This window comes from Carassius carassius, chromosome 4 (assembly GCF_963082965.1).
Source record: "Carassius carassius chromosome 4, fCarCar2.1, whole genome shotgun sequence".
Taxonomy (NCBI): Eukaryota; Metazoa; Chordata; class Actinopteri; order Cypriniformes; family Cyprinidae; genus Carassius; species Carassius carassius.
Genome location: NC_081758.1, coordinates 19,274,825 through 19,289,619, shown reverse-complemented (window position 1 = coordinate 19,289,619; position 14,795 = coordinate 19,274,825). Strand labels below are relative to the sequence as shown.

The window sequence follows — 14,795 nt, the reverse complement described above, 5'->3', positions numbered from 1 at the left end:
TTGAGTCTCTCTCGCAACTCTTATCTGTCCATCAGGAACACCCAATTAATTTTCTCCTGCAGTCACTATTACAGAATCATTTACAACTCCAACATGCAAAAGTGTCTCAACAGACTGTTCATTTGCACTCACATTACTTAGTGATTCAGATTCAATTTGATGATCTCTATCACCAGACAGAGTCATCATTGCAACTTGTTCTACATCTTCATTATTTTCATTGATGCTCTCACCCACACTATGGTTTTCTGTAGCTGGGGTTAATTGCTGTGTGTTAGCAGGTTCATCCCCATTTTCAACCACACTCACAGCCTCAACAAGTAAAGGGCATGCCTGCTTTATATGTCCATATCTGGCGGAATTGAAACATTTCATTGATTCTGTACTAATAAATATTGTGTAACCCTTGCCTTGCACAGTAATCTTTGCAGAAACATTTAAAGATTGACAATCCGCATTCAACACCATATGTGTTTGGCGTCCAAAAGACGTTATACGTTTCAAATCAGGGTTTTTTAGGCCAAGAGGAATCATCTTTATTGGTCCAACTAATTTGCCGTAGCGAACAAGTAAGCGTTCTAATGAGTCGTAAGAAATAAACGGGGGTACATTAGATAACATCACTTTCTTTGCCAGAATAGATAGTGGTAAAACTGACATGAAAACATTCCCCACAGATAAACCACGCTCAACCAAATCATCTACCATCGACTCTTCTTTAAGAAAAACAACGATGGCTTTATTCATTCTAGATGCCGATAAGATATTACTCGCACCTAAATCAACTCCAATCGCATTTAAAACATCTTCAACTGTGATTGATTCATCCAGCATGCATTTACATCCATGCCGGGCAGTTAACAATGAAAGACCATCAGAATGCGTCCCCATTTCAGCAGCACTTAACACACAGAGTTAAGAAAAAATTGCCCTTTAAGCATTAACAGACCTGCAAGAAAAAAAAGAGATGAAAGGGAAAACTTACAGAGAAAAAAACCCGTCAGCGCTCACTCAGACGCTCACACACCTCTCGGTCACTCACCCACGCACGTGCATGCATAACCGGAAACGAGAGAGAGAGAGAGGGAGAGAGAGAGAGAGAGAGAGAGAGAGAGAATTTTGAAAGGTACAGTATCTAATAAAGTCTGCTAACTCCTAATCATCTTAAAGATTAGCTTGTAAGAGTTCATCTTAAATGGCCTCATGAAATAGAAGTTGAATTATTTTGAGGCTATAGTACAAAAGGGAACAACAACAACAACAACAATAATAATAGTAATAATAAAATATATGTGACCTAACAAAATTAACATGACATTAACGTATTCCTACTTGACTTCAAACTAAACAAATTATTTTGCAATATGTCTGTGAAATGACACTTTCAAACTATAATTAACATATAAAGTCATGCTTCTTTTACATCTACGTTAGTATGAAGTCTTTCTACTGAAAAGAAAGACCCCTCTAGAAGATAACGATAGTAGGCCAATTAATGTTATAAATGCTTTTAAATAGAGTACAAAGAAGATGGCCCTAAATCTAATCCTGAGAGACTTATAATTGGCCTACCATGACTCAAAAAATAAAAACATTAATGTTTAATCAATAGTTTTCTACTGTATCATCATAGCAGATTTTAATATATGCGTACACAATCTTGTACTGTTATCTTGTTCAAATTCTGTTTAAATTTGTCTTAAAATCAGATGTTGTAAAGTGATTCATTTTTAGAGCCATGGGTTGGTTCAAGACTTACTGAACAATGTTCTGAAATGTCTATATGGAGAAAATGAATGGGAAAAATTATTCCAGAACCCAGGCTGCTGGAAAAGAGAACCATCTCTGCATTCTATCATATTTATTGTAAAGGCTTTGCAGAAAAATATTTGTTCATAATTAAAAAATTTCCCACGAACCCCCTGGCTATTTGAAATGAACCCCGTATTAGAGAAATGCTGACTGAGACAAAAGTTGCTATAAATTCTAGTCCTCATCTTTACTGAAGAAAACCACTGCTAAGGTTTCTCAAACTGTCCATGCATTACAACCTGTCCTCCAACCAATATGCTCATAAAGGTCGTTTGTCCAAATCCCTGAAATACGACCCATCAGAGCGTATACTACAATTGCGCCCCTATTGGCAAAAGGTCGTTTTCATATTAATTTTTAATACTTTTTTTTTGTGCTCTGATTTGCATTTCGTGTAGCTCAGTTGGTAGATTGTTGTGTTATACCTTGATATGTAATCATGCTATCATGGGTTCGAACCCAGAGAATGGACGTGCACGTAAAATGTATATGCTCAATAAATAATAATTTAGCATGATTTCTGTGAGGGTTAGGTTTAGGGGTGGGGTTAGGTGTGGTCATTCAAACGAATAAGCCACCTAGTAAAATATGTACGAATTACTGTGAGATCGGTGTAAAAAGTCCACACATTGCATTTAAATAAACGTGCGTTTTGATTGGTAATGACGTTATACGTCATTTCATGATGACAGACAGAGGGAGCTTAACTTTAAAACGTAAATATAGGTCGCAATAAGGTGCTTGCACCTTATGGTCGTTTTTTGTTGGAGGACAGGCTCATGCATTAAGTCCATAATGAGTAGACTTAAGATCCATAATGAATGTAAGTGGTCTTTCCCATGCCTGCCTGATGAAGGCTAAAAGTTCTCTCCGTGGGACTGAGGTCACATCTCTGTTCGAGTAATGGTGAAGACACAGGAAACCACAAATGAAGACACTAAATTGATTCATTACATACAGAGAGAAAGGAGAGGAATGAGCTGAAAAGGCAATTTTTCAAACTCTGAGGGGAGAAAAGCTAGAGATAGACCCAGGAAGGCTCGACAGATGTAAGATAAGGAGGATGGGTTTCTCCTCGCTGTCTCTTGGTCAACTCAGCATGTTTGGAAGCAATCAACAAAAACTTCAAAAGGCCTTCTTGCTGTGGAGTATGTCCAAACAGAGCAAAAAGAGCTGACTTTCATTGTGTTTGTAGGACTGGTGAGTGATTGTTTCATTCAAACAGCTCCAAAACCTGTCAATGGGATTTATATGCATTTTAATGTGAGTGGTTTGTTTGACTTTAGAAGTCCCTGGAGAAGCAGCATGATTTGTTTTTTGATTGGTTAACGGAGGGAAACTTTACGACAGATGTAAAAGATAATGTTGTTTTTGAATCAGTTTGACTCGTGCCTGTATTTTAATTCACTAAAGCAAATTGCCCGGAAATATAAGACTTTGTTTGCATCAGTTTGATGCAGTTCCTTAGCCAGCCTAATGAATGTAGGCAAATTAACTTTTCACTTGGAGTCTCAGTCAGTATTGACGTGTGCATGCAGCATGTTAAATATCTGCTTGACTGAACATGTCAGCATACACAGACCAAAACATTTAAAAGACTGAAAGTACCAAGATCATTAAAAAGTTCCAAATAAAGCACTGGGAGTAACAGCAGCTTTGTTTTCACCAAAATCAATGGACATGCAAATAAATGACTCCCAATCGAAATGTGCACTTAAAAGCAACTGAACTACTGAGACACTGACAACCTGATGATTCTGATGCCGTTTGATTGAGCACATCACTGGCAGACCCTTGAGATGTGCTCCATTCGGTCAAAATGTCTCTGATGTTAGTGCAGTTTGTGAGGTAATTCTTGCCTATGCAGCACTGCAATTGTCTTGATTAATTAGACTACTTAATTTGTCATTAAGCTTGATTAATTCCATTAATCTATTAAGCCTAAAATCATTCTTGGATGCCACTGGTATTGATTATTCCATTGGGGCAGCCACTGCAGAAGCTCACAGTTCACCATGGCGACTGATGTTTGAACTGTGCCAAACATTGCCTCACATTCACTCAATTTCTGTGGTTGTACTGGAGCATTTATTCGGTAATCTAAGTATATTAATCACTTTTAACACCTCATGAGCTAGAAAATTATTCAGATGTGATGACATTCCCTGCATCTCATGAACAACAGTCCATGTGCCCTGAAAAATGGCACAGTCCTGTCTATTATTAAGCTATCAAAGATAAGAAGAAAATTTATATTTATGCAGGACCAAAAAAACTAACAAACAAAAAAAAAACAATCCATGCATTGGGGCAAGTTGCCACAAACATTTGAAATGTTATGAATTTTTACAACTTAAGTATACAATATTTTTTTGTCAAATAATATTTTGAAATTTTTGTACAGTACATTTAACTATTTTTTTATCATAATTTTAATATATATATATATATATATATATATATATATATATATATATATATATATATATATATATATATATATATATATATATATATATATATATATTACTATAATAATACTATAATAGTTTTATAATAAGCCAAATTAATTCATGATGATGAATTTAAATGAAAATAAAAGTTTGAGCCAGTTATTTTCACAGCCTGGCTTAAAGTGAAATATGGTTAAATATGATGCTTGGCTTGAATGATGGCAAATTGCTCTTGTCTGAAGCCAGAGGTAAGGTGGTCGGTTTCTTTAATGAACATACTGACAAGAGAGACAAGGGATAACTGAATTTTGTTGAAACTTTGATTCTAGGAGCCAAATGGCAGGATTCACAATAAAGCTTTGATCTTTGTTGAGGTTCTGTTTAGGGATCATCTGAACGATGAATGCTGTTTTATGTAAAACTCGGTGCTGCTGTGATGATTTCATGACAACACATTTCAGCATTACATTTAATCATTCACAGGCATTCTGCAGAATTCTGTAGGATCAAAGCCAATAACAGACAAAATAAAAGTAGTTTGTCCCTAAGCATATGAGGACATTTATAATAAACCCTACCTGCAGCCACTGGGACTGGTCACTGTGTCCAGATGTCCAGGCATTGACCTTGCCTTGTTTATCCAGTCTTGCTTTCCCAGGTTTCCAGGTGAACATGTCCATGTTAAGAGTTCTGAATATGCTTGAGGCTGTGATTTGAAAGCCCTGAATATGCCCAGACTTCATGCCCATTGGCTCCGAACACCCTGAAGAATTCAAAGGCATGTCCTTAACCTAAAACCATATTACCCTAAAACCATTTTACATGCTGTTACACAATAATGTACACTGGTTAGTATCTGAAGACCAGTCATGTTGAACTTCTTACTTCAAACTAACAGACTGAAGCAAGACTAATTATTAAATATATACAACCCGAATTCCGGAAAAGTTGGGACGTTTTTTAAATTTTAATAAAATGAAAACTAAAGGAATTTCAAATCACATGAGCCAATATTTTATTCACAATAGAACATAGATAACGTAGCAAATGTTTAAACTGAGAAATTTTACACTTTTATCCACTTAATTAGCTCATTTAAAATTTAATGCCTGCTACAGGTCTCAAAAAAGTTGGCACGGGGGCAACAAATGGCTAAAAAAGCAAGCAGTTTTGAAAAGATTCAGCTGGGAGAACATCTAGTGATTAATTAAGTTAATTGATATCAGGTCTGTAACATGATTAGCTATAAAAGCTTTGTCTTAGAGAAGCAGAGTCTCTCAGAAGTAAAGATGGGCAGAGGCTCTCCAATCTGTGAAAGACTGCGTAAAAAAAATGTGGAAAACTTTAAAAACAATGTCCCTCAACGTCAAATTGCAAAGGCTTTGCAAATCTCATCATCTACAGTGCATAACATCATCAAAAGATTCAGAGAAACTGGAGAAATCTCTGTGCGTAAGGGACAAGGCCGGAGACCTTTATTGGATGCCCGTGGTCTTCGGGCTCTCAGACGACACTGCATCACTCATCGACATGATTGTGTCAATGACATTACTAAATGGGCCCAGGAATACTTCCAGAAACCACTGTCGGTAAACACTAACCGCCGTGCCATCAGCAGATGCCAACTAAAGCTCTATCATGCAAAAAGGAAGCCATATGTGAACATGGTCCAGAAGCGCCGTCGTGTCCTGTGGGCCAAGGCTCATTTAAAATGGACTATTTCAAAGTGGAATAGTGTTTTATGGTCAGACGAGTCCAAATTTGACATTCTTGTTGGAAATCACGGACGCCGTGTCCTCCGGGCTAAAGAGGAGGGAGACCTTCCAGCATGTTATCAGCGTTCAATTCAAAAGCCAGCATCTCTGATGGTATGGGGGTGCATAAGTGCATACGGTATGGGCAGCTTGCATGTTTTGGAAGGCTCTGTGAATGCTGAAAGGTATATAAAGGTTTTAGAGCAACATATGCTTCCCTCCAAACAATGTCTATTTCAGGGAAGGCCTTGTTTATTTCAGCAGGACAATGCAAAACCACATACTGCAGCTATAACAACAGCATGGCTTTGTCGTAGAAGAGTCCGGGTGCTAACCTGGCCTGCCTGCAGTCCAGATCTTTCACCTATAGAGAACATTTGGCACATCATTAAACGAAAAATACGTCAAAGACGACCACGAACTCTTCAGCAGCTGGAAATCTATATAAGGCAAGAATGGGATCAAATTCCAACAGCAAAACTCCAGCAACTCATAGCCTCAATGCCCAGACGTCTTCAAACTGTTTTGAAAAGAAAAGGAGATGCTACACCATGATAAACATGCCCCGTCCCAACTATTTTGAGACCTGTAGCAGAAATCAAAATTGAAATGAGCTCATTTTGTGCATAAAATTGTAAACTTTCTCAGTTTAAACATTTGCTATGTTATCTATGTTCTATTGTGAATAAAATATTGGCTCATGTGATTTGAAAGTCTTTTAGTTTTCATTTTATTAAAATTAAAAAAACGTCCCAACTTTTCCGGAATTCGGGTTGTAAATACATCATATAAATTTATCATATAAATTAATTATAATATAAGCCTATTCAGGGTTTAACAATAAGGATATCCAAGGCCAATGTGAAGGAGATTTAAGCCTGTTAATTAAACCTTAACTTGCCCTATTAGGCCAGGACTGAGTTCTTATATTTATTGTTCATATTAAACACGAATATGAGTTTTTATGCATATTAAAATAAAAATGTGCGGTCATGTTCTGAACATTTAAATATGTCTTAATGGTAGTTGAAGCCGAGGTTTTGTTGGAATTGGGTAACTTGTGATAATCTTTGTAGAAACAACATGCCATCATGGTCAAGCAAAAGAGCATGTATGAATTTATAGTAGTCATGAAGTTATATCACAGCTGTAGGATTTCCACCTATAATTTTTATTAAAAATCCAATAACAACCTAATAAACAATTTGTAAATTTTTGGTTATAAAATATTTCTGTCAAATATCAAAATGCATAAATAATTGATAATTTTGCTATGGGGAAAAAGTGAAAACTTTGGCAGGGCAAGAACAAATTCGAACTACTTGCACAATCTGACCAAGAGAAGAAGAAGAAGAAGGGAGGGGGGGGGGGTCCTTATTGTTAAGCTGTATGAAAAACAAATACCCTGAACTGGCAGGCTTCAACCATGTTGTGTTGTGCTTTATTGATAGTCTGGACAATGTTTGAGGTATGACACACTTCTAAAGTCCCCTTTGGACTTGCGTTCAGAATGATATATGCTGTCTATTGAGGTGACTCACCAGTGAGCTCACAACCCAGGAGCTCCATGCGAAGAGTGCAGTGTCTTCTGCACACCTGCGGGTAGATCCTCACATACTGAGCCTCGATAGGAGGGGTGAAGGAGTTGGCAAATGGAGTGTTGTTATCAATATTCCCACGGAAGATCTGGAGGGAGAACGTGGGGAGATTTCACAAGATGAGAGCACAAAGAAAGGTCAACGCTGCTCCATCACACTCACCCCAATTTATTATACTGTGTTTTTTTTTATCAAAAGAGTATTTACTAACAACAAATCGAAGTCATTTGAGAAAAAAATGTTTGAAGTCAAAAAGGTCAAAACTACTGTAGATTAAACTGGACTAGGTCTGCTTTTCTCAGAGGAAATATCAGAGCTTACAAGATAGCAAAAGTAGAAATGTTTTAAGTTTAAGTAACCTTAGGTTCTGGATAAATGAAATGAAATACAAAAAAATAGAACCACACATATGTATGCAAAATAGATTTAAAAGAGAATACTGATCACAATTTGATATGTAAAAATTTAGATCTTAGGTGATGGACACCGTATATCATCTGAATCACCTCAAAATCCAGCATGAAAATGCATACATCAGAGAGGGAAGCAAAAGCTCATGCTGAGTGACTGATGTGGATTTTTTTTTTGCTAATAAAAAAATGTCTCACTATATCTTCATCCGTGCCCTTGACTTTGTATGTCCTCCAGGTCTTTCTGTCATCGCTGTAGGCCACTTTGTACGATTTAACATATTCTGGGCTCCCGATGCGCTTGGCTCCTTGGGTTATCACTCCTGTGACGCGCATCCTCCTCTGTAGGTTAATCTAAGAGAGAACAAAATATAGAGAGTGACAGATGCAGAGAGAAAGAGAGAGATTCTTCTTTAGAATCTTCTTTACTGTTATCTAAGTATCATTTATTTAGGTTAATAATTTTGTTATGTGCTGTTGAAATATATATATATATATTTCTATATATATATATATATATATATATATATATATATATATATATATATATATAAATCCATTTGGATTAATTTGAGTAAAAATGTGTTTTCCGCACCAAGAAAGTGGCAAGATGAAAACCACTATTTTCTGTTTTAAAATTTCACATAGCATCTTTAGGTTATAATAACATAAAAAATCAAATCCATGTTTGATTTTCAAACATTTATTATAAAAATGTATTATTTTTTCCACAAAATATAAATAAATCCATGATACTTTTCTTTCTTTCTTTTTATTTTTTTCTCAAAATGGAATAAATCCATTGACTCAATATGAAAGTTATTTTTCTATTTGAAACTGATAAAAAATACACAACATAGTAAGTTGATTCACATATGACAGCCTCTGAACTTGGTCAATACTAATCTTATATTAAGGCACTGTAATAAAAATACATTCATCATTCATCGCTTCCAAAATGAATTCAATGGGTCATCTTGTTAATGCTATAAATGAATTACAGCAATAAAATAAAATGAACAACAATATCACATTAGACCACAGAAATTCCAAAATTACATTTCCCTTACATTCAACTGCCAAAACTGCATTCATCTTTGCCATGTTACATTAATTCAGTTGATTAGTGCTATGTGCCGTATTAACCAAAACATAAATGGCATTAATAAAAACACTAACACTGACAAGCTACACCATATTGCGTTCATAAACGAATGTGATTCATCTAATTAAAAACGCAATATAGTGTAGCTTGACAGTGATCTGCAGCTCTGTGTATTAAATGCATCAGAATAATTTAGATCTGAAAGCACGTGATGGAGATTTACCGGTACTATTAATCACAGAACCGGCTTTACTGACAAGATGTGCATGACAATCACATGCGATTTATCGTGCAGCCCTTGTTTGTTGAACACAAAGTACAAAGTAGATGAGGAAAACTAGGATGCCATCTAGAGTGCGTGGAATAGTGCGCTGTGAATGGCTGTGCAGATATATTGCATTCTGCAAAAAAGGGAGACTGCGAATATCACATTTTGCGTAAAATTAAAAATTTACTTTTCAATACAATACTGCAGATACAGATACAATACTGATTTTGGCGGAAACTAATTTTTTTTCTTTTTTTATGCCGTTTATCGTGTTTTGGAACCAATATACAGTATATAATTTCAGGTTTAGTGAATTTAGTACTTTAGTGCAAAATAGTACAGGCCAAGACATATAATGTAAAAATGTGAAACAATACCACAACATATTTTGTGTGTTTCATTGTTTTTATGTTTACATTTAATGGACAAGTATGTAAATAAGGAAAAATCAAGGAGTGGCCCAAAAGAACTCATACCCATTCGAAACCACAGCTTGGTCAGTTTCTGAGAAGTTATTGGTGTAAAAATGAGGCAACGTGATATTAGTTTTATATAACAGTACAATATACAAGAAGTTAACACTGAAAAGCTTATATTTTAGACACATGGTCAGTGACTTTGTCTGTTTTTGGTCTACCAAGCAAGCAGAACTGCCAAACACAGAGATTAACACATATTTGATTAGTCTCAGAATGAGTCAGCGTTTTTAAAGGAATCTCGGAATAAAACGATTTGCGGACTCATTCGCCACCTATTGACATAATAAAGAAACTGTCACTGAAAACCCCTTATCATTTCACCTTTTAGGGGGTTCTTCTCAATTCTTATTTGTGCATCCTTCATGGATGAATTGAATCAAGTGAAATTATATATCCTCTCTCCCTTTAGCGTCACTTCAAAGCACCATTGGCTATGCTAAAGGGATCTGCCCTTATGTTGTTAAAGTTTCTTATTTACGACATTCATAATACATATTAATAAAGCAAGATGCCCTGTTTGAATATATATGACATGTATGGCTTATTTAAACTGCAAAGGTAATATATAAATAACAATAATTACAACAGTTGTAAAGGGGGAGGATAATTTATACGTGTGTCAGGTTTTTCAATGAAAAACACTTCCGCAAAGGATACACCTGTGTATCCTTGCTCATAGCTCCTCTGGAAGTCTCCTCACTCCTCGATCGTCGCAGTGCAATTAAAGAATTGAGATGTCCTTCAAACTGGTTGAGCTCGATTGGTTTCCGGGTCATAGGATGGAGGAATGAGAAAATGAGGAGGGATATTGAGAAGTACATATCATCAGACATGGGCATACTTTATCCTTGTAAAATGTAAATATACAACTCTTTTGAATTCACTTATATAATAACCACTTTGTGAATGTCTTCTGCACAGTTTGACATCTTTAAAATGTCAAATGCTGCATCCATACAAGCACCGTAAACTGTATTCCCATGTAGCTTCACATTAATATATTGACCTGTAATAGTGAATTTGTCAAATTTAAAATAAAGTGGACCCAAAACACTTTACACACACAAAGCACGTACACCAGGCAAGGAGTCCATTTACAGCATTCAGACATAAGCCTAAATTCTTGCAAACAACCCTAAAACTAATCGAGTGTCCACTAGATGCAGACAGAAAAGCAAGCAGGACATGACTGTTTTTGCACTGTTTACGAGAACACAAATAGCATGAATCTGGTAATGGAGATATAATCCCTTTCAGTTCTTGGACATTCAGTCTGATTTCACACAGCCTCTTCATCATCAGTGCAGAAACGATGGCAGAGATTGCTTATACTGCAAGACTAGAGTCATTTATATAAGGAAAACAATGAGCAGCCGACTAGTCAACTGCTCTTCCAGACCAGTAGTTGTGGAAGCCCCAAAGACAGAATTTCCATTTAGACAACCTGCCAAAACTGTTTCCATTGGACCCTCCCAGTCTTTCTGAAGTACACCACTGGCTGTTAAAGCCAAGCCCTTGGCTTTTTACTTGAGATGCAATTTCAGTATTTTAGCAAGCACTTTCAGCTCTTCACAGTGAATAGCTACGAGTAGACCCCGAAGCCGCCGCCATTTGCGCCATTTAGAATTTCAGCCGCCGCCAGCCAATAATTTCCTAAGCCAAATTGAGCCGCCATCTGATAAAGTTTGGCTGAGCCGGCTAGAATTATTTGCATCATATAATAATTCTATCACATAGAGACATACACACACACAAAATATATAAACAATACACGAGATCTATTTTCCCACTGGTTTCATAACAGCACCGTCTTGTGCTCGTTGCTACGATACACAGACTTACAGTGAATTGACGACCAATTAAAATTGCTCGTTTTCCGTACAGAAGAAGCGATGCACTAAGGTGAAATGGCGGAAAGAAGCAAGCAAGGTAAATTTGATCTCACTTCTCACTTACTTTCCTAATTCCTACGTATTTTTTTTTTACTTAGGCCTAGCCAGACTTTTGTTAAATCTTCAGGGCATGGTTGCACAAACACCTGAATCAAAGATTGATGTTATGAACCAAATATTCTGGAACGGAGAGATTTATAGCACTGAACGTGAGATTACTGCAGTAACAAACCACCGTTTCCACATTGCTAATTCACGACGCATGCTTCAGTGTACAATGAAGTGAAATGTGCAAAACTTTGTCCAAAATAATACTGATAACAGTGTGTGTTTATATTAAGGCGAGACACGGCAGGCAAAAACATCGTTTTTTTTCCTGGTCACTTTTGAGATTTCTGGATATTTGTCTTCAATAATATATCTTCTTTCAGACTTGTGGTGAAAAAAAGTCCGAAATACACATTTAGGTCTTTATTTTACTACACTTCGTCTGTTTGCGTCTGTAGATTTCTCATAAATTCAACAGTTTGCGTTCTTAATCAACATACTTCTCCGCAATCTCTGCCGTCACCCTCTCAATCATGCACCGTTTAGCTCTCTCTCTTCTGTACAGTCCTGTTGGATCCAAATATGGTCATTTCCTTTTTATCAGCAACCAATCGTGAAAGTAAAAAGACTGAATGAGCGATCTCATTGTCTGATGATAAATCTTTGAAGCCCGTTTTCTCAAAATGACCTTTCTCTCAAGTCCGAAATCTCTACTTCAGTAGTACCTAGTTATATTATGAAGACATTTACAGAGGGATTTGTAAATATATTATTCCTAGCCTGATATATAACATTTTATTCCAAAAAACATGGTGAAAATCTTTTTTTTTAAGGCTATTGACACAGTATATTCTGATTTACAGGATAACAAAAGTAGATATCCATAAATCCCTCTGTAATTTTTTACCATCAATTGTAGGCTATTTGAAAATGTTTAGTAGCATACAGACTACAAAATAAATATTTGCATACGTTGCGAAAGTAAAATCTGGTGTTTTCTTTATTACATTGTATTGCATTTTGTAGAAATATAGTGTAAGCCATGCATTGCTTGGAAAGATTGAGATCTAGTTAATCAGTATAACATAGACATCTGTAGACACGAAGTGGCAGCTTCAGCCATTTGCAGCTATGAAAAATTTGCCGGCTGCAGCAGCCATTTAGGTTTTGGCTGAGCCGGCTAGCCAGCCAATAATACTTATTTTTTAAAAAAAATATATTATTTTTACTTTTTCCACCACAGTTACAGTACAAACACAACATGAATGTACTGCTTTCAAAAACAGTGTTCAGTGAAAATAAATGAATAAATAAACTTTTTACTGTAACATATTTCCGGGTTTCAAGGGACTAGTGTTTTGTCAGCCATTTTTTTTTATTTAATCTAAATCTTAGTCTTAGTGTTTCATATTAGTCTTAGTCTTTGTCCTTATATTTATTCAAACTTGTCCTGTGTTTGTATAATCAAGTTTTACTCGACTAGCACACTCTCTACATTATGAAAAAATATATATATATATATTTTAACGCTCAAATTCAATTAAAATGTTTCTGTATTTAAAACAACAGTTACTGAGTAAGTGTAATTATTCAGCACTCACAATGGCAAACAAATAGCAGAGATCTCATGACAGAACACAGACTGGCTGAATGATACTTTCATTTAAACATCTCACATGGAGATCGCTAAACTTCAGCTTACTTGTTTGTAGGTGTTTTAAAATCATCATCTGTGTTTCCACAATGTGCATGGTTGCCATATTGCAGAAATTGAGCAAACATTGAGCAGAAAACATTTGCTCTTTGCAGAGAAGCTCTGATTTGGGGATTTGAACTCTATATACAGCAACCGGACACATGAAAGCTCTTGTAGCAGAGCATGTACAGCAGTATGCAATAATTTGCCTCCTTTTTTATTGCTGTAGGTTTTATTTTTTCTAAATACATTTTAGTCTCGTCTTTTATCATCAACAATATTGCATGTTGATATAGTCACAGTTATCATTTAATGACCTTAATGTCAACTCGCCATTGTCTCTTCACATCAACTACTGTAACTTTTTTTTCGTCATAGTTTTCTTTAACAAAATTAACACTACCTGGGACTGATGTATCTGATGGAGACTGACAATAATTATAATTTTGGGCAATTTGGACCTGTAAATAAAAGTAGAAAAAAAGTGTACTTTTTGAGCACTTTATTTATTGTTTTTCTTTATTGTAAAAGAAAACAGACACACAGGCAAACGAGACTTTCATTTTTGTGAAAGTAAAAAGTTAACATTGTGTGTGTGACTCAACTCCAACCTGTCCTTCACATCACAGAAAAGCAGCTAGACTGGCAAAGACCCCTACTTTGTCTTTCCACTGCTACTCTATCATGTCAATCGACCTGCATCCTTTATTCAGTCCACTGTGCACGCAAATCAATAATCAACATTCAAGTGTGTGATTGTTGTGCAAATACATTTATGTCGACTCTGTGCAGCATTTAACACTATGTGTCAATCGTTTGCCGCATTGATGCAGCTACAATGCAGAATAAAATGGCTCTAGAAAGACAAGTTTAACCATAACATAACTGGCTCATAACTTTCTTCACTTCATGCTACAATTGTCAGTTTGCTCTTCCACAGCTGGGCACATCCTCAATGTTATCATTAATCTGAATTACAACTGAACCTGCTGTGGGAGGGAGGACATGCCCACAGGTTCTGACACCATGCCAAGCCAAACTGTTGTGCAGGACACAAATCTCTGGTCCAACAAACAATATCAATCAAATTTAAGTGCTTAGTGGGAGAACAAGAGAGAAAAGAAACAAAAATCTAAGATAATATTATTTAAAATAGTGATTATCATCTGCTTTTGCTACAGGGCCTAGAATTTTCTTTGGACATCAGGTGATTTTCTTCCCAATTTTTTTTCGCTGTTTTAACCATGCATGATTATATGGTTTGTTACACTTTATATTTG

At 35.9% G+C, this 14,795-nt stretch overlaps 1 protein-coding gene across 3 annotated transcripts in view; it reads right to left on the bottom strand.

Annotated features, from left to right (window-relative positions):
• The window catches only part of LOC132139091 (EGF-like repeat and discoidin I-like domain-containing protein 3), a 224,988-nt gene that overhangs the window by 27,212 nt on the left and 182,981 nt on the right, over positions 1-14,795 (bottom strand). For all 3 annotated transcript variants that reach the window (XM_059547727.1, XM_059547729.1, XM_059547728.1), the window contains 3 exons: positions 8,226-8,381; positions 7,561-7,705; positions 4,844-5,028 (listed from right to left, as the gene is read on the bottom strand). In XM_059547727.1, the coding sequence (XP_059403710.1) occupies positions 4,844-5,028; positions 7,561-7,705; positions 8,226-8,381 (486 nt within the window). The remainder of the gene's footprint in view (positions 1-4,843; positions 5,029-7,560; positions 7,706-8,225; positions 8,382-14,795) is intronic.